Here is a 26,260-nt window from a genome sequence, read left to right as displayed (position 1 = left end):
TTGCGTCTCATGTCTTAAAGATATGAGATTATACTTTGTTCTTCCATCGTTCGTTCTCAAAAACACTCTAATGTAACCATAGCTGCCGTTCACTGCTCTCGACCTATTGTCTGGGAAAGGAACAGTGTGAATGGTCTGATTCATACTGAGCTATAGTTGACCATTCAAGGTCACCCACTCTTACATTACCACAATGGTTCACCTACTCAGTAAGCAAATTCATATCCAGATTTATTTTTTTTTAAATGATCCTCTTGAAAAAGTTCAATAGCACCATTGCCTCAGTCCAAAATAACTAAAGTCATGTAGCGAAGAGAAAATGAACAAAAGGTAAAATTAAAAATAGGAAAACAGATTTAAAAAAAAAAAAGAAAAAAAAAAGAAAAAAAGAAAAAAAAAAAGAGGAGCAACACCTGCCTGCACAACCAACCCCACTACCACACATCTTGACACCCACCCACATCCTGGCAAAGATGCTGTGGCTCTTCTCCAAAAATACATATGTAAAAGTCCATGAAGCACAGAGAGAAGTTTCTCCAAGTGCCAAAGGTTCGCTTGTGCTGCTCTGCCCTCTAGTGGTCCAAATCAACAGACGTGTTCAGTGCAACAAACAAATTACATTTAAAATGATTTAAAAAAAACAAAACATTTTATTGTCACAAATTGAGGGGAAAAAACATGAGCAGAACATAAGACTACAGTGAGGTCCCTGCTGACTGTTCTGAAAGCAGTCAAGTGTGGTTTAAAATTTGATAATTCTGGCCTTATTGATTGTTCACCTGTGCTTGAACAAGACTCATTTTTGGTTCGAGATATGACAACAAGGGAAAAAGGCTCAAATAAATCCCCCCAAAAAGGAAAACAAAAAAACAAAAACATGAAAGTATGATGACAGTTGTACTGTCTCACCTCGCTGTTTGCTGTTACATATGATTATCAGAGCAAACAAGAGCCAGGTGCTTGCTGAGAAGGGATTCTATTCTCAGTAGGATTAGACCTCCTCTCTATCCATCATCCAATCAACACAATCCACCTATGGTTTCAAATACCTTACTGACGTTGTGATGAGGAGCTTATGCAGGGCAAGTATTAGCCTACATAAGATTATGTTTCTCACAGGAGACTACTAAAAGAACGACCCAAAATTCAGCACAGCCAGATAACTGGGGTTGCGCCAAGCTATTTCAGTTTCATAACACAACTACTGGACTTGTTCTCCATTTATCTTGGAAGCTTGCCAGAAGCATTAACTGTGTGGTGAAGTCAAGACTCCTTGCTAGGGACAGTTAAAGATTAATGAATGGCAGAAAACAATATTTAGTTAATAGGGAATATTAATCAGAAAAAGCCCTCAAACCCCAAATTCTTCATTACCAAGCATTACCATAAAATACACATAAAAGAGAATCCCTGGTGATTCATAAATGAACTGCATTTCGGGTTTAAGAGCTGAGTGTTGTTGAATGCTCAGAAAGAGGGAGGCTTCACTCAGGTGTGGCTCTGGGTCCCAGCATGGTGTTACTGCCCAAGTGAAGACTGGTGCAGAGGTGAGGTTTTTACACAGCCAACAACTCTCTTTCGGACTTCTTCTTCACCCTCGCCTTCTCCCGCTCTAAAACATTGTTTAAAAGATCACAATAATGATCTAAACCATAATCATGGCCAGCAATGACTCAGACGTTCATTACTTAGTATTAAGAGGGAATGGGGAGTGTGCATGTGTTCGAGAGGAGACACACCTGGCTCCTGCTCTGGAACCTCTGGTAATCCCTCGTTAGGCACCTCGGGAAGCTCAACATCAGTATCTCCCTGAGCATATGCACAGTGAGACATGCAGACAGTTAATCTGTGCACTCAGAAACAACTATGCCACTTCTAATTTCTCACACTCTCATTCATTCACTTGTTCAGTCAGTCACTCACCTGAGTGATAGCCTCGAGCTCTGCTAACACTGCGTCTTCGTCCTCTTGGGTCAGAGAGCCTGCCAGAATGTCATCAATTTGCTGCACATGGAGCAAAATTCAAACTTTACACACAAGCCTTTACCAAAAGCAACTACACACCACCTCTTCCAGTCCACTTTTGTTTGATGTATAACAATTTTGTTTGATGTACAGTGACAGACACTCAAATGCACTACACACAGAACTCTAAAAGACTAAAACCAAGCAGGCTTAGGTCCAAATCTCCTCCAGGTTGGCAGACTTCATGTCTAATCAAAACATTCAATTCCTTGAATCTTTCTCAAAAATAAATACAATCATCTGGGTTGGGTTCCCCAAAAGCATTACAACACAAGATAATTGTTTAATGGTAGAGGCTGCATCAAAGTGAACACTAATTTAAGAAGATCCTAACACAAGTACTTTTGGGAGACAGGGCCCAGGCAAACCTGGTGTTCTGTTCAGGTATCGGGCAACCTGAGTCCCGACACACATCATCTCGACTGTTCTTTGCAAACAGGTGAGGTGATATCAATAGCTCAGGAACAAAACATTTTATTTTAGTTTAGTTTAGTTTAGACATTGATTTTTGGACCCGCACAAACCAGATTAATACATTAGCTATGGCCAAGACTGGGCAAAGTGACGCTCACCCTCTGATATTCAATGGCCTCCTGGGTCTCATCCATGATTCGTTCCACCTCCTCTATGGACATGACCTGTATGAAGGAGAGCAGGAGGTGTGAACAGGAGCACCCCTTGTATGGACCAGCCCTTCCTAACAATAAATTACACCTCCAAACAAATCTGCAGCAAAATAGTTCTGTAGTGTGTGCACTCTGCCAACCACCAGTTGTTTTCATTTGGAAGGGGATAAAATCACAATAAGTCACAGAGCAAACATATAGATTTCTGACTACTAAAAGTTAATTTTACACTTAATTAGTGCAGTGAAGTAGGGATGCATCATCCTACTAATTATACCATTAATTAATCAAGTAATCAGACAAGATATACTTTTGCTTTATTAAAGAGCAAGAGTCAAAATACAGAATATAATTTAAAACACTGTAATTACTTTTCTATATCCTACAACAAAGCAACGGCACAGATCATGCCTTTTATGATGGTGAAGTGTTGGTTTTTGCTGGTCTAGTCTTGGGTCTGGTGTTGTCACCCCAAGCACGCCAGTACTGGTTGTTCAGCTTGAGAGCATACAAAGTCTAACATATGTTGGCTATACTGGTCTATGCTGTCCTCCCCCACCCCCCCAAGACAATTCATTTTAAAAGTGTTTATCAATCTTGTATTGTTTGTTTGTTTGTTGTTGTTTTTTTTTGGGGGGGGGGGGTCTGTTTGATTGTTTATATTTATACTCTAAAATATGGTCTTTAGTACTTTTCGTATAGAGGGTTTCAGAGTTGGTGTGGCCTGGGTGGTGGACCTAGTGTCCTGCGGCCCAAAATCCCTGGTACTGCAATAGTCAATTTATACATAGCCTCTCCGGTTGATAATCCCTGGTAGTGCCCTTGATTACTTCCCCAGTGTACACAAGGCGATTCCCTAACAGTACACTTGTTCATTCATTCAGTTCAATTAAACTGTAACAAATTATTCCAGGACACTTACTGTAATGTCTACTGCATATATATCCAAAAATGTAAAATTCGACATCTATGCCAATAAACACAACGAGAAGTTGCTCCGGTACAGTTCAACAAGCTCACATAGCTAGCGAACTAGCTAGCCAGTTACCCCTCCGTGAAATAGCAGCAGCATGGCTGCATGACCTCGAGTCATGAACAAGCAAGTACCTTGCTGCGTGAACCTCTCCTGTCTCTGCAACGGTAACCCAAACATGATGGTATGCCCTGTTAGCACTCTGGCTAGGCTTCATGTCTGTTTTTAAGTAAACATGTTCGTTTATCGCCTTCACTATAACCCGCTCGACCTTACTGCCACGAAGATACTGGATTCTGCGAGTTTATACATAGCCTCTCTGCTTGATAATGATTTAAGAAAACATGCAAAAAACTTTTTAAAAAGTCACTTTTGGCTTCTTTATATTATCCCCCTTCTGTGGCAGAGCTAATACAATATCATCTTGCTTTAATGGTGCTTTGATAAGCTCCCACAGTTCTGTTGTTAGTGAACCTAGCTACTAAATCTGTTTGTGGCTTGTTTGATGTATTGTACGCATGTTGCTCAAGGAACGATGGGCCGTAGAAATATCGCAGATATTGCTAAGTGGAATAAAAGAAGCTTTAGTGCAAAGAATCTGCTTCAATGGTTTTTAGTAATCGAGTTACTCAAGGAATTGTTTCAACTCTGCAGTGATGTGTGATGGAGGAATGTTAAGAAACAATAGAAAATAATAAAAAGATAAAGCAGTGTATTCTGCACTGATCATACACCATGCTACTATTAACCATTTATGAACACATTTAAACTGCTAGCCACAGCAACATTTTAATGGCAACACACAGCAGTTGTAAAATGGCAAGACAGCCCAAAGTTTTGTGAACTATGGCAAAAAAAAAGCAAAAAAAAAGCCTCAAAACATACCTCGTGCATTTTCTTCAAGCAGTCATTGCCAACCTTCAGTCCTTCAATGACCTTCATTTCTATCTGTGCAAATTCAATGTCTTGAACCTGCGGAGCAGAGAAATGGTTGGTTCTTATAATATATTCTATATAATCACCCAAACAATGACCGAAACAAACAAAGCTACGATGACACAGATAGTGTGCATAACTTTTCAAAGATGAAACCATAATGAAAACCAACCCTCATCAATAATTTCCAAAAATAAAATACTAAAATGGTAAAAGTTCATAAAAAGATCAATTTAATCACTAATTAAAATGATCTGTTTTAGTTATTGCCAAATGTTGTTACGTAAAAATGACTATTGAAAGTCCAAACAACTGCTTCCAGTTTAACACACCAGTTTGTCATGCAACATTGAGATACTCATGTTACCAACATCTGCATCCAAGTCTCACTCAGAGGAAGATACTCACACAATGTGAAAAAGAACTTGATTTTATAGAGATATAACTGGATCGAATCACTTATGTATCAACTCAATAACTCAAGTACAGATTTGACTGTTTATCTGGCTGTTTGCAATGGCTGGAGAGCACTTTACCATTATTATTATTATTATTATTATTTACCATTCGCTCCAAGTTGCTGATCTGGTTCTCCGTTTTGTCGAGAAGCTGTTCCTGGAAACGTTTCTTTTTAAGCAACACAAGTGCTTTCCTATACAAGCACAAAACATCTTATTAACAAGTGAGAGACAGCTTGATGATTCAATGTTCAGTGATTCAAACTAGAATGCTTCCTGTGTCAAGATATACAAGAGACATGCAGACATTTTTGTCATTTGGTAGATTTTGTAGCATAACCATCTGCTTCAGTTAAGGACTGCTGTACAACTTCAGTTCAAAAGACCTAACAAATCACTAGTAACTCTTATTACATCATCATAAAGCCTGGATGTTCATGCACTATAGTTAAATTACTGATTGCCAAAGACAAGAGCTGCTCAACAGATCACTTATTTTGTTTTTCTTCCAGTGTCTAGATTCCTGTCTTGCATTGTTTAGAGGAAAACCAAAAAAATCACAACAGACACGCACAAGAACAAAAAAACATTACACCCAATTTTGACATCACTGGACTGGCTGCCCATTTCTGTTTCTTTAAGAAAAAAAAAAAAAAAAAAGTCCCCACTCGCCCCTTTGGGTGGAAATATTTCTATTCATTCATTTATTTAACTTTATTAGGTGGATGTTGATTAATTACAGCATTCATTTAGGTATGCCAGAAGAGGAGAAAAAAAGGCACTGTACACAATAGCAAAGTAAACTAACACCTGCATGATACTTAACAAGCTGACAGCCAGACAGGTGACTCACTCTTTTTTGCCATCCTTCAGCAGTTGTTTGGCCAATTGCTTCTCCTTCTCCAGCTGCAATGAGATCTTCCTCTGGTACTGCTTCAGTTTATCTCTCTGCTGCTTGAGTTGCTGTGGTCAAAACGTTTCATAGCTGTGATTTCGGTTGTACAGTTAATGAACCGGTCATGCCCTACCCTAACAGAGATAGTAAGAATTACAAACCTACCGCCTATGGAGGACTGTGCAAACGTAGTCTTGTTTTTGTTTGAAATGAAAATGTATACACGGAAATGTGTCCTTAGATAAATGTATCTACAGAAGTCTTGACACAAACGGTCATCTCACAAAACAAGAATTCAATTCCATAGCAGCTAGCGTTAGCCACCTAGCTAAGGCTAGCTATCCTGAGTGGTAGCTAACTAACAGTTAGCCAGATACTTAATAATCGTTTAATCACAGTTAAAGCAAAGAAATAGAAATATAAAATTAGGACCGACACTCGACATAACACGAAACACTGGGTAGAAGGCATTTCAAAATGCTTCCTAACCTACCTAGATATCCCCATCCTAAGTTTCACCAAGAGTAAATAACAGGCTAGCTAGCAAGCGTTAGTTAGCTAGTTAATTAGAAATACTCTAATCTGTAAGCATTTTAATATCCAAACTAATTTAGCTAAACAAGGTTACCTCGATAGACAGTTTAAGATAGCTAAACTAACCAACTTGGTATGACCCTGACTGGCTAACCACGCCCAGTTTATGAGCAGCCATAATGTTGTTAGTTAACGCTAACCTAACTTAACCCCCTTCTGAACACGCCATCTTAAATGAAAAGGAGTAATATTCGAAATTAACAAAACACAAGCCATCTTAACCTAGCTAAGTTGACGGTCTTAGCTATAACAACTTACAAAGAAATCTTAGACAGTAACCTAGTGAATCTAAACGTTAGCCAAGTCGCCAAATGAATGCAATTAGCTAACTAACTTGGTAAATGTGTTTAATTATATACCCAGATAGTTAACTAACCTAGGTGAAGTAGCTTTGCTCTCTTAGGTTAGCATTGTAGTAGCTAGCTGTTAGTGTTGGTAACTGACTTACCAAAACAGCTCTGTCCTGCTCTGTAACTCGAGTTCGTTTCTTTTTGCCAAAGATATTTCCCATTTCGATGCTGCATCCCCGCACTGGCTGTGTCGAAAAAAAGGAAACTTGTAAACAATTCTGTTTTCAGATGCCCATTTCTGCGAATTCATAGGCATCTAGCTAGCTAGCCGCCTAAATGTGCAAAACAATTTGCAGTCTGAACCCGGAAGAGAAAAACGCACAATGGAGTACAAAAATTACACTGAGTGTATCTTTCAAATGAAAAGTTTAATACACTTATCATCTAGATCTCTCAGTCTGGATCTGAATGTCCCTAGAAAGTTAACTTTGCTATCTCCCACCAATCTTTGCCGTTCCTTCAATTTGGATTTAAGGGGTATCTATCTAATATACCTTGCATATGTTCCTGTATATGATTCCTGCCATCTGGTTGAGTCTCGGTGTATACGTTCCCTGTCAGCATCTTACATCCTGCTACTAGGTGCTGGATTGTCTCAGATGTGCCGTTGCACAGTTTGCATCTTGGGTCTTATCTGGCATGATGCAGCCATGCTTTGATTGACCTAGTGCTCAGTGCTGATTGGTCTTGTGCAGCCATACTTAATGATTTTGTGTCCTGCCTTTTCCAGTCATGGGTAGGATTATGTCAGCCACCTCTGCTGTCTGTCAGTGGTACATTCTACAGAGGGGTTTATCCTGCCATGGCACCTCCTCTGTTTCCATAGTGACAATATCCCCCATGTGAATGAGGCTCTCCCGCATCAGTTAATTCTTGGGTCAGTTGCTTGGATGTATTCATGGATGTTTGGTGCCTCACCATGGATAGTGGATTTTATACTTTGTAGGGCTCTTCCTTTGTCCTGGCTGATGTCTGGCCTTTGGATGTTGGGTCTTGTCTGGAATACCCCATGCACTGTGAAGAGTTTTCTGGTTTTAACATGGGCACCTTCCAATTCTTCTCTTGGCCAGATTATTGTGCCTAGTGGGTATCTGATGACTGGCAGGGCATACATGTTCATGACTTTTATCTTATTGTTCTCGTTTAACGGGCTCTTGAAGACTTGCCTCACCCATTGGAGGTACTTGGATATTGCGGTCCTTGTTTCTACCTTGCTGTTCTAGTGTGGTTGGAATAAGTATTTGTAGCTGTCCTCCATGTAACTCCATGTAGGAGTTAAGACAACCCACCTGCCTGGAGAAAACTGGAGTTTAATGCACAGATCAGGTAGTAAAACCACTACTAATTTCCAAAAGTGTCCTTGGGTAAGACTCCTAAACATATGTAAGAAGAAGATTATATGGAGTAACTGCAGTGCACTGTAGGTGTAGGGGAAGCACTTTGCTTAGTTCTAGGAGGTGAAACTTCAGAAACACTTTGCTTTCACTGCTGATGAAGGACCTCATTAATATGTGTATATATATAAATATTACAAAATATTTTTAACTGCATATCCTACACCCAACAGAAATCTAAATTGTATCTTCTAATAAACATATCCACATTCTAGAAGAAGACACATGGCTTTGTATAGTATCATTTAGATTTTAATAACTTGATTTGACCACACAGAAATATAAATAAATAAAAACACAGACATAATACCACTGAGCCCTTAGGGAAATAAGACCCAATCCAAACAGGATTAACAATAAACCTAACTCATAAAGGCAATCCATAACTCAACTTTGTTTTTCAGATGGCATCATGTCATGCTGGACAGCATGCTTATTTCAAGGCGAGGGTGGGTTTTCTCTGTTGTACCAGATGCACCCTCACCAATAGGCAGAAGCAAACATGATCACTTGTTAAGATGGGGGTGGTACCATTGATCAAATTCTACCACCTATCATGTTGTGGACCAGTCTCATTTTACATTTACATGCCAGTAAGGAGACAAAAATAAACAAACACACACACACACACAAACTAGGCATCACACTGTTACTCAGCAGCTTGTATTCAATAAGCTTTCTCTTTGGAGATTTGTGTTCATCCCTGAAAAACCACACATGCAAAATCAAACACAGAAACATGATGCTTTTATCCAACGCAACTTACAATTATGACTGAGTACAGCTTGAGCAATTGAGGGTTAAGGGTCTTGCTCAGGGGCCCAACAGTGGCAAATTGGCAGTGCTGTGGCTTGAACCAGCAACCTTCTGATTACAAGTCAAGTACCTTAACCACTGCACACACATACAAATAGAGAAACACACACACACACACACACGCACGCACCCGGCCAGAAGGCTCTGTCAGAAATAACAGCTTTATAAATAGCCCATCAACTATCCAAGGGGGAATTTCCTTAAAGCACGGCACAGCAAAACATAAACCAGTCAGGAAAGAGCAGGGACAGACTTGCTGAAATTGACAGTTGTCAGCACTGAAAAACATACAGCACAACGGTCATGGCATCTGAACAGCCTTCTATATCTTCAGACAACCCTGTGTGCCCTGGGTGCCAGGCAGAGGGGTCAGTTCTACTTCCCTGTGGGCACCACTTATGCCAGTCCTGTCTGCAGCTCTGCCAGCATGAGCTAGGGCAGGACCAGCGAGGATGCACGGAGTGTTATGGGCGGGAGCTGCTCGACTGCGTCCTGAAGGGTCTGTTCGACTCACTCTTTCAGGACCAGCCCAGGCGGATCGGGTGCGGGTTGGAGCTGGGCTTTGGAGGCAGCGTAGAGGGCACAGACAGGGCTGAGGAGGACAGGACGTGTGCCAGGCATGGAGACAGACTGACTCTGTTCTGCACAGAGGACGAGGAATTGATCTGCACTCAGTGTCAAGAAGAGCACAAGGACCACGAGTGTGTCGACACAGAGGAGGCAGCTAAAGACTGCAAGGTGTGAGATCAAAAGAGAGAAACAGACAGATGAAAGACAGACAGATCGAGAGAGAGAGAGACATGGAGAGATTCCTATTTGTGGTGATTTTATATGCGTCAGAGTAAAATATGTCTCATATGAATGACTACTTTGTAGTTAATATTCTCAAACTCTCTCTAAAGACAGAGCTGAGCTCAGCATTGAGCTCCTTGAGTGAGAAGCTGGAGACCCTAAACACAGCCAAGCAAAACTGTCAGGACACAGCTGGGCACATCAGGGTAACTACCACTAATACCTGTATTTTTTATATCTATAAAAACTAATATAGAATACTTATTAATATACTATAGAATTAGATATACACTATAGGATGGCTTGTAGGTAATGACATGCACGTTAGATGGCATCTTGAAGATTGCAAGCCTGTTTTAAATGTACATAAATATACATTTTCCATGTCCATCATTTCGTAAACTTGGAGATAATGACTGTGGCACCCTTTCAGCAGCTTCTAGGTGGGTCTTTGAAGAACTGATAGAACAGAACAAATTAATTGTTGATTCATATGTTCTCTGTCTGTTTTTCCTGTTCTTTTACGGAGAGTTTAGTCATTCTAAAACTCTAAATGCTTCCTCCTGAGCAGAGGCAAGCCCAACACGCAGGGAGCTTGATCAAGGATGACTTCGAAAAGCTGCACAAGTTCCTGCGAGACGAGGAGACGTCCATACTGAACACCCTGAAGGAGGAAGAGGAGCTGAAGACTCGGAAAATGAAGGAAAAGTTGGACAGGTTAACGGATGAGATTACATCTCTAATGGAAATTATTAGCTCAACGGAGCAAGTCATGAACTCTGAAGATTTTGTATTTCTAAAGGTAAAGATTTGGATTTGAAGGGGAATATTTTTTTTCTCGTTTTGTAATTCATGTAAACTGCCTTTTTCAAAGAACAGAGAATCCTTTCTTTGCATTCTTCAATAATTGTATTATAACAATTGCATATCAGTTTGAAACAAGGTTAGAGAATCCTCTAACATCTTTGTTATGCTGCAGAATTATAAAAAGACATCTGAGCGGTAAGTAGACCCTGCACTTATCGTGGCTTTTGGACATCCACTGTCTGCATTTGTGAAGTGACACATTAATTCATAAAAAGTTTTAGAGTTAGTGTTTAGAGCTGACATTACACCAAAGATTTAGCTTTAGCTGAAGTTTTTCCCTTTGAACCCAGAATGGAATGCACAGTGAAGGACCCAGAGGACACGCCCGGGGCTCTGATTGACATGGCCAAACACCTGGGCTGCCTGAAATTCAGAGTCTGGGAGAAAATGCAAACTCTTGTAATGTACAGTAAGTACACTTTTTTGTTGCTAGATTTAAATTTAAAATACGTTTTGCTATTGCTACATACATGGTGTCCTTGCTGATTTTGTAAGTTTGTAAGTTTGTCCTGAAATGCCAAACACAGTGTACAATGTAAATTTAAATAAAACATTTATATAATAACAATTCAAAGAAAACTACACTTCTCATCTAAGTTAATGGTGTGTGTGTGTGTGTGTGTGTGTGTGTGTGTGTGTGTGTGTGTGTCTCTGTCAGTCCTTCAAATGAGCTACTTTTAATCTATGAGTAGATGCTTACAGTTGCATGCAAACATGACAACCTAAAGGAATCCCCCATCACTTCTCCTCTCAGCTCCAGTAACCCTTGACCCAAACACGGCAGACGCGTGTCTGTCTCTGTCGGATGACCTTGCCAGCATCCACTATACAGAGGAGGAAGAGCAGCATCTCCCTAACAACCCCGAACGTTTCCGTGGCTACGAGGGCGTGCTTGCTGCTGAAGGTTTCAGCTCGGGTCGCCATAGCTGGGACGTGGAAGTCGGTGACAGCAGCGAGTGGGCCCTGGGCGTGGCCAAGGACAGCATAGAACGTAAGGAGTGGTTCCCAGCCAGCGCCGAGCGCGGGATGTGGACCATGTCCCTGAGCAATGGACAGTATCGGGCCAGCGACGGTGCTGGCACCCCCCTGAGCCTGAAGAGAAAGCCCCAGAAGGTGTGCGTACAGCTGGACTGGGATGCCGGACGAGTGATGTTCTCGGACGCTGGTGACAACACGCTGCTATACAAGTTTAAGGATAAGTTCATGGAGAAGCTGTTCCCGTATTTCTCCAACACATGCAAGAGGCATCCTCTGTGCATTGCTGCGGAGAAAGTGTCCGTGTACACGGAGTAGCTCGATATTCCAGCATTAAGGCTTCGATGTGTATAAGTGCTTTACACAGGAAGCTGTGACTGAGGTGATGCATTGTGCCAAATGTACTGTGAATGCATCCATGGGTCATAAAAGCCTGCGTCTTTGAAAACCAGCAGAAGTCATTTAAAGCTGTCATTAAAACATTATACATTAAAATACTATTAAATACAAGATGGAAGATGGCAGAAACGTTTATGCAAACCAAATCTAAAAATTTAACTTACGGCGGCCTATGACTTCTGCACAGTAATCGCTTAAATATAAGTTTTGGCTTCTATAAATGTTGGTTTCGGTCCTAGGAATGTATGTAAGTGCAACTTCTATATTTTAAAATAACTTTATGGTTTCTTAAGTGTTTACAACACGAGACGGAATATCTTAACTTTAACTGTGGCAGTATAAAGCTCCAGTGATTATACATTTTGAGGTTTTAAGTTACCTCATTCTCACGGGCTAAACACAAAGTATTTGGTTTGAAATATTTAAAGCAGAATGATTACTAACCTGTGCAGTACTGCTGTGTTGTAGTTCCAGGTAACAACGCTGCTCAAGCTCTGAGCTCATGCTTTTCGCTCAGCCATGGAGGCAGGAACTACCAGACTACCAGGCTGAATAATAGATAATAGAAATTACATTTATTTAATGTGAATGTGTAGGGTGTAGGGCATAATGATGTATTTCACAAATGTGATATGTGTTACTGTAAAACTAGGCTGCCACTAATATTTAAGTACATATTGTTTATCGTGATGTAAAGTTGTAAACAGAATATAGAGGACATAGAGGTTCTTATAATGCCCTAATTATAACATATTGCAGCATTGATGACTTATTGAAGACAATATATATTATAATCGTCAAAACTGCTATGTAGGGTTTGTGGCAACATGGCAGAAGTTTGTGCAATTGTTTGCTTAGTCCCCAAAACCGCCTTAGCCATATTTAAACCTAACTTGCACTTTGCGTCACCAAAGCAAACCTCAGATGAATGTTGCGTTGATCGGCTGTAATGTAAACAAGCAGTGTGAAAATGAAACAGCTCGCAGTACCTATCTCGGAGAGGTGACGGTGCAGCTGTGTATACCGCGAGCTACACCATGGCTTCCGCACGCACCTGTCTCCATTTATCAGCAATGCTCCCCAACTGCTCACTCTCCCAAACCCCCCACACCCCCCGGTCACTCACTCCCTGCTCAGCGCCACACTCCACTGGCCCCTCCTGGACCTCTTGGCACTCAGACATGTTTTTAACCTTTCAGAGCTGCCCCAAGTCAGCAGCTGCTAAAAAAAGGGATTATGGGGGAAGGAGGAGCAGTGTGCATAAAAGCTAAGATGACCTGCTTGGTAACACTGATGACACGCTTGGGCAATAACATTTGAAATTTTTTGTTTGTTTGTTTGTTTCACAAGCTAAAATAGGTGGACCTTATTGTTCTTTTTGCATTGAATTCGAAATGGTTTTCAAAGTTTTTCTGTCACATATGATTTAAGTGACAGGCCAATTAAATTTTATTTTTTAATATCTAAATATTAATTATATATGTACAAATATAATTCTAAAATGTACAATGTATGAATTCTGCCTGTATTTGGTCTCAGGTGGTTCCCTCTTTAGTGTTCAACAGTAATCTGCCAACTTGGTACCTCTTTTCCATGCTATACGTAATGACATGCGAGTATACTGGAACACAAAAACTATGGAGATATTTTGGACATATTTGTATTCAACATGCAAAAATATATATTACGCAGGTATTTTTTGCAGGAAGCAAAATCTTTTTTGACCAGCATAACAAAAAACAGAACATTTTGCATATGAATGGTTTGTTACTTCTCTTATGGCAACAGAAAAACACTTTTCCAAGCACTTCTATCAATAAGCTGGGCTGAAGTTCTGTCTGTTAAATACAGTGACATAATATATGTGCTGACTTTCAGTTACTGCTTGCCATTGACTCATGCTGTTCTTTTGACAAATTTGATTTCTGCCGTAGTATTAAATGCTACACCGATATTAATGGTAGTATTTGATATTGTATGTTTAAAAGAAACTTTTAGCATTTAATCACAAAGTAATTAAAAAGGAATTTCTACATGAGTTTTCTCCCATAAAAAAATCTGTTTATTGAGGACATGCAGACCATGCACAGTTGGAAACATAAGACGTATTTACAGACTGAGCACAGAAAAAGTAGAAAACTTCAATCTACTGACTTATTTCCTTTAAGCAGAATATCACTAACCACAACAGGGTACCTTCAAAACAGCTTACTACATTATAAGAGAGCATTCCTGCCTAATACTGCCTGTGAATTTTCACTATAAAATGCTGCTTATTACTGAGACCATTTGAGGAAAAGAAAACGGTTACATTGAAAAGCAAACCTATGATGGCACCTTAAAAAAAATAAAAATGATTATTGGGCCAGAAAGTGGTTTATTCATCACAGTAAAACAATTGAGAGCACCAAATGTTTCAGTTTAAAAACCTACAAAAATGACCAGTTTCGGATGAGTGGAAGAACGGTGATGACTAGCACTTTTCGGCTATAGCGGGTTTCTATGCACTGTCGTCCTCTATGTTCCCTTTAGAAACATAAGGCCTTAGACATTATGCATTCTGAGATGAATTTCAGTTCGTAATGGAAATGCTCTAGCCTACTGGTTCTTCTGACATTTACAAATCGCAATGAACAAACCTAACAACAACAGTTGGAGTTTTCATTTCAAAGTGAAGACAATCTTCTAGCAGCTTCCAAAAACACACAGACAGTGACAGAGAGCCCCTCAGGAATGTCCACCTCGGTGTGTGTGTAGGCAGACAGGACAAGCGCTGGTTTAAAGGCAGCACTTGGAATCGATCAGTCCAGTGTTACAGACACTACAATCACCAGCTACTCATCTTCATCACATTATCAATGCTACTTGTATGCTAAAGCTGACAGAATGGGATACTGAGTTTGCAGACTCTGGTAAATGTTACATGCTACACTATGGGCATTGGATTATGGATGAAAAGAGTTTATGCTGAAGATAGCCAATAAAAGGGAAATTAATAGGCTATATGGTTATCTATTCTTCATGTGTTAGGGGGTGCATAGCTCTGTCTTTGTATGGTAGCACTGACAGAAATTACAGTGTGTATTAAAGTTGGTAGATAAATTGTTGCTTGCATGATATTATTGTAATATGTAAAACTGGAAGCCAAGGGAGATCAGAACTGCTTGGTTCCCTCAGTGGACACAACTCAGGAAAGGGATGTGATATTGGACCTGCCCCCAGGTGGTGCTACAATCTTCTGTGCCGTACGTCTGGGGATGTGGTCATCCATTTGAGTGCCTTCATTAGACAGAAAGAAAGAAAGGCCAAGCTCTATACATTGTTGGTTTTCTTTTGGTTTCCCATTACTAAAAACTAATACAAGACTGAACTTTCCATCTACAGTTGAGAATAGTTAATGCATGTCTGAATTTCTGTGGCCAGTTGTGACCCAAGTTCTCAGGCTTAAGACAAAGAGTGAGAACAAGAAAGAGAGAGAGAGAGAGAGAGAGAGAGAGAGAGAGAGAGAGAGAGAGAGAGACGAAGGACAATGGATTGAGGGCCATACCAAATATGTAAAAACAAACACACAGTAGAGGAAATAGCTTACCAGAGAGGGTGAAGCCAGACTGGTGCAGATTCCTGGCTGGCCCAGTAGCAGTCTTCCCTGAACAGGATGGCCCTCTGGTGGTGGGAGTGGGTGGTACAGACTTTGTCATGCTAATGACATCATGGACAGGGCCATCATAATTACCACGGGGAACACCCCGAGCCTCTGCCATCTGCAGAACATTTAAAACCATCACCCCCCCACCACACACACACACACGCACACGCACACACTCACACACACTCACACACACACACACACACACACACACACACACACACACACACACACACACACACACACACACACACACACAGACACACACACACAGACACACACACAGACACACACACAGACACAGACACACACACACACACACACACAGACATGAGGATGCAATTTCTCACTTTTGTTTTGAAAGTCACAGATAAAAAAACACAGACTCCCTGCAGCAGCTCACAGAACCCTGTGCTCTTTTGATTAAAGATTTCTTTATAATGCTGAGGCAGCATTTATTTCCCATGTAAGGCCAGATAGTGAGTGAGCAGGCCCCACCCTGCTGCGAGCCTTGATCCTCTTATAGACGTAGTCTGGGAAGGCCTTCCTGGGAACAAATCGTCCCAACCCTTCCACCACATCCAGTGTTCCACCCTCCAAGACCATCCTGCCTTGGCTGATCACCCCCACAGGGAAGCCGCGACACTCCATGCCTTCAAAGATATTAATCTCCACAGTCTTCAGGAACATCATGGAAACACCCAGGAAACAAAGGAAGCAACAAGACAATAACAATACCTGTAAGAGATTTGGCGAAATAACTATCTGAGCTCTGACGAAATAACCAGTTAACAAAAGGTGCCATTTTTAGAGAATTTGCAAAATAGGTACCCTTTCATTCTTTTACATTTAGACACTTTCTTGAGTTTGGTGTGTGTGTCAACCAAGAAATCAGACACACCTCCTGGAACTGAAAAACAAGTCAAATATGTGACTGACAGTGAAAAGCTACTACCATGGTGTGAGTTTTGCTAGAGAAGGTCTTGGTCTCCTTTGTGCTCCAGATTACAAGATCTGCATCAGAGCCCACTGCGATCCTGCCTTTGCGAGGGTACAGGTTGAAGATCTTGGCTGCGTTCGTGCTGGTGACTGCCACAAACTCATTCTCGTCCATTTTACCCGTTGCCTGTGGGACCGAAAAGCATCATCATCAGTCTTATGTGAACAGTGTTTTACCATTATATGTAATCAAATATCTATGTGTATATCAAATATGTAAAAAAAAAAAAGTAATATCCTGATCTTGTCCAGATTCTTCAAAACAGTTGCCAGGGTTAAGTCTAATTACATTTATTTTCAGTTTATGGAAAAATCATGACTATAATCATAACTACAGAAAATAATGTTAAATAACACTTATGCTAATATGTTGTAAATAACAGATCAGTGAAAACAAAAAATATAAGCGAGGGGAAGAGTAAGAGAGAGAGAAAGAGAGAGATAGAGGGAAAGAGAGAGAGAAAGAGAGAGAGAGAGAGAGAGAGAGAAAGAGGCCAGAAGACCAGAGCTTTGCTGTAAGGTGACATACTACAGCCTTGTCCCAGACAATGCTCATGCGTTCCTCGATCCCATTGGTTCCCTCGGGGATGAGAGTGAAGTTGTCCTTCCCGACTGCTTTCTGGGCGGTGGAGAATGTGCAGTGAGCGCTGGCCGTCACCTGAAGATCGCCACTGAAACAGGGAGCATTCGTCGTGGAAGGTAAGAACACCTGGGACATATCTGAGAGTAACTGAGGTGGTGGAATGCTCCCAGTAATACATATTCAGTCAATACATACTGCAGCTGCTGCTGCATAAGTAGAGTTAAATAACTTTCACCTTGAATTAATTAATTTATTTTTTTCCTGTAAAAGTTGTTCAGAGGAACGATTCTCACCAGGACAGCATGGAGTTGAGGTAGTCTGGGGTTGCCGGATCTGGACTGAGAGGCGGACACATAACAAAGGCGGCAGCTTCGGCCCAGTTTTGGCTCCAATAGTGTGATCCGTCAGTCCCAAGGCTGGCTGCTATTGGCTCTCCATAAACGACCAAGCCTACCAATCAAACTCAATCGAATTACCTACAGTTCCTTAATTGTTCTGCATGCATCAGTTCTTCCCATTTGTGCAATGTAGGTGCTGTAACCCTAAGGGACTTTTTTCTACCCTTTTTCCTGGCTTTAGCGATGACATCAGCAGCGGATTTACTCATGACCTTGGTGATGTAGAGAGGGCAGTTGGCCTGTTTAGCAATGGTGATGGCCCGATACACTGCCTCTGTCTCCACCTAGGGAATGGAAATTCTCAGCTCAGTACATGCCACAGCTAAACTGGCACATGCCTGAACAGCAGGAGTGGACAGGAGCACTCGACAAGTCTCTACCTCCTCTGAATGACTGAGTACGTGGCCTTCAGGGCCTGTGATTCCCAGGTCCAACAGTCTTTTCTGCTCCTGGGATCACAAAATAAAATAGGAACAACAAAAGTGATGGTAAACGAGTCCTGAATAAATTGAGAGCAATTAAATAAGCAACGCATGTGGTTGGACTTTTACCTCCTCAATAATGTCCCCATTCTCTGCATGCACTTGTGCAATAGCTCCCAGATCTCTTAGCATACCAAAAATCTCATACATCTGTAGGGAGACGAATAGCTGGCTTTAACTCATTCTGTCACATTAGTTTAAACTCTCAAGGTGTGTATTCTCAAGATGAACACAGCGGCATGGCAGCTGAGTGGTGATGGCTCCGTGTTACACGGAACAGTAGTGAATATTCACACGTAGACGGATAATCTTACTTGAGCATCTGAGCTTTGGTATTTGTCTTTGTAAGCCATGAAGGTCAGGAATGAGTTCACCCCTAAGATATACAGACAAAGAAACAGACTGAAAATCAGAATTGTCAAGGCTCACAACATTTCCAAAAGCCTTACGTCTCACTACAATACAGCACAAAACAAACTGTACCTCTACAGTACACTAGCTATTGTAAGATTAAAATTACGGTGTTTTCCTATTTCTGAATTTTATCCTTGTCCTTGAACTTGCATGCAGTTGTCTGTGTAATTGCACGTATTACAATGTACTGTCCTGCTTTTAACAGAGATCATCGTGCTGGATAAATATATAGCATCACCTTTATCTTTGATCAGAGTTTCCAGTTCCTCAAACATGCCCTCATGCCAGCGTGTGATGTCCATGTGCAGGGAGTAGTCGCAGCATGACCGCTTGTCTGCCACGTCTCTCCACTGGTCATACGCAGTCAGCAAACTAACACCCGGCTCAGGAACCACATGGTCAACTATCCGGGGAGGTAGAAGGACATTCTTGACACCGCATGTATTTGAAAGGTGATACCAAAACCAAATACTGCATTACTGTACACAAAGCAGGGAGACTTTTCTTCCATTTCCTTGATGTATTAGTTCATGTGTTTTCTGAGTGCTTCACCAAGCACTTGATTTTGATGTGCCGGCATTGGGTGCAATCTTTTGCACATTAATTTAAATCTTTTCAGCAGAAATGGTTACTGCTTGAAATGATAGTTTCAGTTAATATGCAATGAATAGTGCAGCCTCACTATATAGAAGAAACAGAATATGTGTTAAACAATATATTGATAGGTCACAGTTTGGGGAATAAAAACAAGACTGCCGTTACATTATTTCTAAACATGACAACTCATAAATGTATAACTATGTGGATACTGCTGTCATTCAAACACCTTCTGATCACCTTCAAGTATTTATTCAAATATCTAATAAACTGTTCTTAATAGCGCTAGGCTTAGAGGAACACATTTTATTCCCTCTTTAAATTGACTGGTGACTTTCTCCCCAGTTATTACCCTTCCAGATCCTCTTTTGTCTACCTTCTCTAATCCCCCTCCTTGTATTAATCTTAATCTTAGTCCTTGGGGACAATAGCATTGCACAGCTCGGTGCCCTTACACACCCGATTAATTTACTGCAGAATTCCATAACAAGATACCAGTCTCAGCAAGTCAACAGGGTAAACAAAAAACTGTGTGGTGCAGGAACCTAACAGAGTTCCTAAAAGCTACTGTCTAGTCCTCTGGCCATCATCCTAGGCTTCCTCTGCACCTGCGTTCCCTTCTCTAAGACATTTCGACAACTTTAACCCACTGATCATGGTAGTGCCTCCAGCCAGCGCAGCGCGAGTGCCGTGGTAGAAGTCATCAGCGGGGTTCATGCCCAAGTGTGGCGCATGGAGGCAGGTGTTCACGTCGATGCCACCAGGGATGACTATATGACCATACGCATCCATGGTCTTCACCCCACTGGGTACGATCAGATTCTCCCCAATCTGTCTGAAGGTTGACGACAAACGACTCAACCAATACACATTAGCTTTCATTCCCTCTTAACAGCACTAGTACTTTTAGATGAAGCATGAGGTTAAGAATATTGTCAGAAAAAACAACTGCTACATTGTTTATGATCTTGTTATGATGTGATAAATATGTCTTGCTTAAAAGCAGAAGTGTAATTACTTGATGATCCCATCCTCAATATAAATGTCAGCATAGAAGGACTGATCATCATTCACGATTTTTCCACCTTTGATGATGATCTTGTCACTCTGCAGAATAAGAACACACATCAACATGCAAATTATATATAGGACTAAAAAGGGCTGGGAAATTACATTTTGGTACTACACAAACTAGACATGAAACATGTTGGCCATTATAACAACACCAAACAAAATATAACTTACATGCATAAAGCAGAAAGATATTGTCTTAGCTCACTGAGCACTGAGCTATCATTTTAATGGAAAATTGACCTCAAAATTAGAAAACTTTAAGTAAAAAATGTACTTACTGCTTATTGCTATTACTTAATGATTTTAAATGTTTGCTTTACTCTTATCCACTGGCACAGTGTGTTTGAAGTTAAACAGAGCACAATGCAACTTTTCTGTTTTCATAGCAAAGCTTGAATTTGCATACAGCTCTGATGATATGATTACAGTGTAATTACAAAGAAAGGAAAAAGATAAAAGCAAACTGTCTAGCTGATGTATGTAAATCCTCATGAATATTTAGAATTTGCAGTAATTTATAATGAAATAAGGCAGCGACTGTAACACTGCATATCCATATTAAAAATTAGGTCTTCACACTTATCCCAGCATCACAAGAAAATATTAAAGGCCCATTTAATTTTCACACTGCAGTTTGCACTTGAACGACTAAACTTTTCCTAACACTCCAGCAGTATTAGTTGGTCATTTTGCTTTCCACTGCCATGTTGATCCACCAAACTGCTTTAATGCATTTAATTTCATTCACAGTCACCAAGGCCTCCCTTTTCTCCTACATGGAGCAGTGCCAAGCAGCCATTAAGGCGAACTCATTGGATCCTTTAAGGCATTTCCGCACTGCGTTGCCCTTTCTTGGATCTTAAATCATTGCACTGCAAGATCAAATCAACTATTCTAGTCATGGCTCAGGCTGTTTTGCACATACCGTATGTCCTAAAGGTTTGTTAGTAGTTTTGCCTAGTTTTGTGCTTAGTGTTGGAAAACGAGTCATGTTGGTAATGTATTGTGACATTTCCTTGGGCAGTTCAGCTCCACTGCACATTGATACTCAGCTCGTGATATTTAGGGCCACTTCTTGGACCAGGTCTGGTTCTACCAGGCAAGCTCAAATAAAGGAAACTCACACAGGAGTGACTGAGACACTGTAATCTCAGTAACACATGCGCGTCAGTAACACGTCTGCATCACGCCTAAAACATTGGCTGAAAGGTTCCTTTTGGGTGAAATATTCCGTATGCAGTGTTTGTGTGTGTCAAACCTTAAACCGAAAGAGATAAAAAAAAATCTACTTAAGTGCGTCCCAAATGTGGGTCACCCGAGAAACGCAAGACGAGCCTCTGTGCCAAACCGCGCGGAAGGTGATCGGGTTCTTTGTCCGGGCTGACAGTATTCCGTTCCCGGCTTGCTTCCTACAGTGCTTAACGTGGAAAAAAAAAATCGCTTCTTTAAAGGTTTTAACGAACCGAGGGGTCGTGGGTAGGCGCGTCAGACGAGACGTCTAGGCCATAAATGGCTGATGTGATTGCTCATAAAGTAGAGTCGTATTTGACATTTTGGGGACATTAACATTCCAAGGACAGAAATTAGGACGTTCCGACAGAAGCACGATTACGTTTATCAAAAATGAAGGAATTAAGTCAAATGTCTGAATTAAGACTCTTGACATAAGGGTGTGTGCAGACAATGGGCATGCGATCCCCGTGGTGAATTACAGTGCCGCCGGCACGCCTCTGTGTCATTCATGTCTCATTTCGATTTAATTTTTGAGGTTTTTTTTTGTTAAACAACGCTAAGAGACTATTCCTAGACTGCATAGTTACGTTTCCGTGTCAGAGCCGGTAGTTTGTAATGGTTCTCTAAAACCGGTCGTCTGTTTAAGGAAAGCACTGACAGCAGGCTGTTGCTAGCGGCGACTCACCCATCACTGCACAATAAAAGGCTCTCGTCTCCCAGTGACCGGCAAATCTTTGCCCTTAGATTCGTTTTATAATGCCGTAACTGTTTCCGACTCGGCGGCACTGCTGCTTACCGTTAAACGAGGAATATTCTTCTTGCCTTGGTAAGACATGCCGCCGGTTCTGGGGAAGCTTGGATTTCCGAGGTAGCGGAAAAAAACGCGAGAGATGGATTCGTCTGTCCTCGCGTTAGAGGAAACCCGTAATGAGCATGTGCCAGCGAAAGGGCGTGAGGAGAGTTGTAATCGGGTATCAATAAGGTTTATGATTATTGGGGTTCAACTGTCGTGGTCAACAAAGCGTTCCACAGTCTCCTCCCTTCTCTGCCCCATGCACCATCTGTTCAGTATTCCGCACCCATTCTGCGGGCGATAAAGGGCGAGGCGGAATCGCACCTCTGGGCGACGACCTTTTCGGACGCATGACCATAAATCATTCTTAATATATATATATATATATATATATATCAATTTTAAATTCCTATTTAGAATTTTATCCTCTTGTCTTCAAATTCTAAAAAAGTAATTAGATTTTATTATTGGTTTAATTATCAAAAGTCGATAACCTGGTCATTATGATACGGTGAATGAGGTATTGCGATAGCCTTATAGAAAGTCATCATTTGGGTAAAATAGTGCGCTAACATTATTCAAACGATGACTTTCTATATACTTTCTTTTCGATTTATGGGCGAAAATCTAAGGTTATACCATCAACTTGAAAAGTTATCTACCGCAGACTGATTTGGTCGTTCACTAAAAGTAATTTTTTTAACGTAGCAGATTTTGTATTCATGCTCACCTACCTGCCACCCAGCCTCACATCGATCGTTATAATCGCGGCTGTGACCCGCTGGGTATACGATAACGTGGCTTCCTAAACTGGAAGAAGACGGCGCTGGTTGGGGTCGAGATGTGTTACTCGCGCTTGAAAAGTTTTTCACACTCGCGGTATCACTGAGAGTGTTTAAGTAACTTTTGTCGTCAACCCGCCCTCCGGCGCTGCAGAAGTCAAAATTTAGAGATTTGTTTTCAAACGCTCCCTCGACGTTGCAAAACATCCCCCCGAACTTGATTCTCGGTTTTGGACTGTCTGTCCCAAGTTTTGAAAGCAGAGAGCCTTGGTCATCATCTTCTAGGAGAAGTCTCCTCTCGGCCATGGTTCTCTTGGTATTTTATTTTTAAATTTGAAGATAAAATGGAACAGGTTGATTCGAAGACCAAAAATCCCAAATCTGTTATCATCAACGCCTAAGCGATGCGTCCTGACTGGTTCACAGGCTTGTCACAAGCAGAAGGCGTGTTATTCACAAAGGTAATACAGCGGGAGCTGTCCACAGGGGCGTGGTGCTGACACGACCACGTACGTCTGAGAGGAACAGGAATGTTGTTAATAAAAGAAAGCCATTCTCTGGTGCGCACAAATTCAGAAGGGACATTCGAACCCAGACCTATACTTCCTTTTCAAATGAAGAAGTCACAGACCGAGAAATGTGGAGCTATATTAAATACGTCACGGGGAAGCATCAACCATTGGCATGTTCCTAGAGTGCAAATCCACATCAGAAAAGTGAACTGCGCCGTGGAGTTGATTTTGTCCCCAGCACAACAATGCGCACTTAAAAAAAACAAAAAAAACAAAAAAAAACAAAAAAACAAAAAAACCCCCATAACAATAAGGTTTTCGCTGTAGTAGTTTAATATGACCGTATTTAACACTGAATGGCAAGATGCCGCGAGACTCCTCACACACGCACGCATGAGGAGTTCGAAATAATTTACAAATTTTACGCAATCTGGAAACAATTTTAGCAATAAGAATCCTGGTAAAGATACAAGTACCTCGATGAATTCATAAGACGTAACACGTGTACACGTATTTAAATCTTTTTGAATCAGGGAACAAAGGTTGAGACCCAGACATTTAAAACAAAAATGCCCATAGGATCGACACAGACATGTTGTATCACAATGTCACTCATATTTACTGTCCCAATAAAAACACTACAAATATAATGGGTACCGATTTAAAAAGAAACGTGAGAATAGTAGGACACAAGCACAAGTCAAATCACCATTAAGCTTCTATGTTTAAATGTCTCCAATATTAACTGGATCAACACATCTAAAACAACATGTAAACAGATGTTGGGCTTCAGAAAATACAGGTTAAGACCCCGTTTGCCAAAAATCATCGTAGTGTTAAGATCATCTTCAATGAGGGTGTGTTCTCGGGTTGAAGGAATACTTGCTGTACAATTTAAAGATTGCGATCATTTTAGCAAACCTATCCCACATTTTTTCATGCATGCACAATGCATTGCTCTCCTCTCATTCAGTGCGCCCCTGGCCGTCCAGAGCCATGGTGAATTTAAGCCTGAGAGATATTTTTGTCCTAGTTTAGTGTAAGCCTGTCTGAGTGAATCTTCTGACAACTGGAAGCCGCTGACCACTGAGAGAGGCATAGAGACAGAGACCTGCATTTCGTTCATCTCCTCCTCGTCCTTTCGTCTCTACTCGTCTCTCGTTCGTCCCGGATCTTAATGTGAGCAGACAGGATCTTTGGACAAGCACTGCAATGCTAAAACAAGCGTAATTGTTTCGGTAGTGAACGGCTCTAAAAACCTGATTTGTTTTTAACAAAACGTCCAGTGTTTTACTGAATAACCAAACATTTAATGTCTAAAACATATGCATGCTGTATATACGAAATAAGTAAATTAATGTAAAAACAATACAATATGCTACTTACTATTGTCAAACAAACAAAGGATTTTCACCCGAAGGCACAGATTATTCGGAAGCAGCAAGTACAACAGTCACTGAAAAATATTAAATGCCATAAATACGATAATAAAAAAATAGTAATGTGCTGCCCCCTTCTGGTCACGTTTCTTATTAAGGCATTGGCATTGAATGAAAAGAAACAAAAGTAATATTCCAATCAATAAACATCAACATACTTAATACACATCATTGCATTCTTTGCATACTTCAGTTGTAGAACATGGGTTAGAAGTTACACTAACACTGATGGATTTGCTGTGTGATTGTATCTTGTGATGTATCTTCCAGTCCTGCTTGTTTTTCATATAATCACAGTGATACCAAGTGCTAAAACGACTGGAACTGAACATCACCTTGTCTCCACTGCTCCAGGTTTGCTAAAGCCTCCAGTCTAAACTAATTATTATCCTAGTATGGCAGTCTCGAAAGAATCATACAATGTTTACCATCATGATTGAAAAAAAAAAAATATATATATATATAAACAATAATTCAATTCTTAAAACAAAGCGATTCATAAACACTTGAAAAAGGCAGAGTAAAAACGCCACATCCATTCAGGTTTGTAGTTCTCTCTTGAGAAATTTATTTTGAAATACTGATCTTTTACATTTAAAAAAATCAAATCTAACCCGAGGGTTTTGGCTTTCAGTTCCATTACATATGCTCTGGTGTATATATATTTGTGTGTTTATGTGTGTGTAAAAGAGAGAGTATGAGCATAACTAGCTCCACCAGGCAGGCACTGGGTGTGCCTTTAGGAACCATAGCAGACTGAGTGTAAACAGTGAGGGGGAAGGATTTTAATGCAACACCTCTCATTCCTTCAGGCTTCCAAAGGGAAGCAGCCTCCAGCACCACCTGCTTAGCAGGGAAAGGAGAGAGCACTTCAATTTAATACTCCTTAAATTCCACACCCAAGAGGTCATATGGAGCAAAGGTCAAAGTTCAGCAAGATAAAAACAGTTTTAGTCCACTAGAGAGAGCACCATATTCCCTTAGCAGTAGGTCCCAAGGAAAAGCTAGAGTTTGAGGTTGAGAGAGTAGCCTCTTGCATCAACAGACGATTGCTGGCCTTCCAGATCACATGAGCTGTCTGTGGATATATCCTTTCTCTTCTCTTCTTTTACAGAAGGCAGAAAACAGCCTGGAAACCTGTGAGCTAGTAGGAAAATGAAATAAAATCATATGTATATAAGACTGTGGTCCTGAATTTGTCTCCAAGG

General features: G+C 40.8%; 4 protein-coding genes across 16 annotated transcripts in view; 1 reads left to right on the top strand and 3 right to left on the bottom strand.

Annotated features, from left to right (window-relative positions):
* Positions 1-630: 630 nt before the first annotated feature.
* On the bottom strand, positions 631-7,501 carry chmp6b (charged multivesicular body protein 6b). The gene is made up of 9 exons (XM_027013264.3): positions 7,352-7,501; positions 6,956-7,042; positions 5,872-5,981; positions 5,125-5,212; positions 4,510-4,596; positions 2,598-2,663; positions 1,924-2,004; positions 1,740-1,809; positions 631-1,612 (listed from the first exon to the last, which is right to left on the bottom strand). The coding sequence occupies exons 1-9, from the start codon at positions 7,382-7,384 to the stop codon at positions 1,557-1,559; spliced, it is 678 nt and encodes a 225-aa protein (XP_026869065.2). The 5' UTR covers positions 7,385-7,501; the 3' UTR covers positions 631-1,556.
* Positions 7,502-9,216: 1,715 nt separating this feature from the next.
* Positions 9,217-14,138, top strand: LOC113579368 (E3 ubiquitin-protein ligase TRIM39). Its single transcript, XM_027013248.3, has 6 exons — positions 9,217-9,805; positions 9,970-10,065; positions 10,431-10,661; positions 10,839-10,861; positions 11,017-11,135; positions 11,481-14,138. Exons 1-6 carry the CDS (start codon positions 9,371-9,373, stop codon positions 12,017-12,019), a joined length of 1,443 nt encoding a protein of 480 aa, XP_026869049.2. The 5' UTR covers positions 9,217-9,370; the 3' UTR covers positions 12,020-14,138.
* A 725-nt stretch (positions 14,139-14,863) lies between these two features.
* dpysl4 (dihydropyrimidinase like 4) lies at positions 14,864-23,664 on the bottom strand. 3 transcript variants are annotated; one of them, XM_027013245.3, is made up of 14 exons: positions 23,054-23,646; positions 20,238-20,326; positions 19,870-20,054; positions 18,861-19,025; positions 18,523-18,584; positions 18,278-18,358; positions 18,107-18,175; positions 17,890-18,010; positions 17,622-17,778; positions 17,275-17,416; positions 16,702-16,872; positions 16,245-16,424; positions 15,690-15,861; positions 14,864-15,379 (listed from the first exon to the last, which is right to left on the bottom strand). In XM_027013245.3, the coding sequence occupies exons 1-14, from the start codon at positions 23,405-23,407 to the stop codon at positions 15,288-15,290; spliced, it is 2,040 nt and encodes a 679-aa protein (XP_026869046.2). In that variant the 5' UTR covers positions 23,408-23,646; the 3' UTR covers positions 14,864-15,287. The 3 variants fall into 3 exon arrangements, with proteins under 3 accessions (XP_026869046.2, XP_026869048.2, XP_026869047.2); XM_027013247.3 differs by lacking the exon at positions 23,054-23,646 and adding an exon at positions 22,323-22,616; XM_027013246.3 differs by lacking the exon at positions 16,245-16,424 and having other exon boundaries at positions 23,054-23,664.
* Positions 23,665-23,928: 264 nt separating this feature from the next.
* The window catches only part of jakmip3 (Janus kinase and microtubule interacting protein 3), a 36,818-nt gene continuing 34,486 nt past the window's right edge, over positions 23,929-26,260 (bottom strand). For 10 of the 11 annotated variants that reach the window (XM_081697060.1, XM_081697070.1, XM_081697058.1 and 7 more), the window contains 2 exons: positions 25,000-26,196; positions 23,929-24,828 (listed from right to left, as the gene is read on the bottom strand). Coding sequence is in view for 2 of the 11 variants with exons in the window: in XM_081697070.1 (XP_081553196.1) it covers positions 26,161-26,196 (36 nt within the window). In the remaining 9 variants the exon portion in view is untranslated. The remainder of the gene's footprint in view (positions 24,829-24,999; positions 26,197-26,260) is intronic. The other variant, XM_081697059.1, reaches the window with a different exon arrangement.

Source organism: Electrophorus electricus, chromosome 15 (assembly GCF_041902795.1).
Source record: "Electrophorus electricus isolate QZ-2024a chromosome 15, ASM4190279v1, whole genome shotgun sequence".
NCBI classification, from domain to species: Eukaryota; Metazoa; Chordata; class Actinopteri; order Gymnotiformes; family Gymnotidae; genus Electrophorus; species Electrophorus electricus.
This window is presented reverse-complemented; position numbering and strand designations above follow the sequence as displayed.

Excerpts from the sequence above, each read along its gene's own strand:
- LOC113579368 (XM_027013248.3), top strand. The coding sequence starts at position 9,371 with ATGGCATCTGAACAGCCTTCTATATCTTCAGACAACCCTGTGTGCCCT. Across the intron at positions 10,066-10,430 it reads ACACAGCTGGGCACATCAGG|AGGCAAGCCCAACACGCAGG; the intron begins GTAACTACCACT and ends CCTCCTGAGCAG. Across the intron at positions 11,136-11,480 it reads GCAAACTCTTGTAATGTACA|CTCCAGTAACCCTTGACCCA; the intron begins GTAAGTACACTT and ends TTCTCCTCTCAG.
- dpysl4 (XM_027013245.3), bottom strand. The coding sequence starts at position 23,407 with ATGGCCGAGAGGAGACTTCTCCTAGAAGATGATGACCAAGGCTCTCTG. Across the intron at positions 17,779-17,889 it reads CGCTAAAGCCAGGAAAAAGG|GCTTGGTCGTTTATGGAGAG; the intron begins GTAGAAAAAAGT and ends TTTGATTGGTAG. Across the intron at positions 16,873-17,274 it reads TTGTCTGGGACAAGGCTGTA|GCAACGGGTAAAATGGACGA; the intron begins GTATGTCACCTT and ends TCGGTCCCACAG.
- chmp6b (XM_027013264.3), bottom strand. The coding sequence starts at position 7,384 with ATGGCAGGAATCATATACAGGAACATATGCAAG. Across the intron at positions 2,664-4,509 it reads GCTTGAAGAAAATGCACGAG|GTCATGTCCATAGAGGAGGT; the intron begins GTATGTTTTGAG and ends TCCTTCATACAG. Across the intron at positions 1,810-1,923 it reads AGCTCGAGGCTATCACTCAG|GGAGATACTGATGTTGAGCT; the intron begins GTGAGTGACTGA and ends GCATATGCTCAG.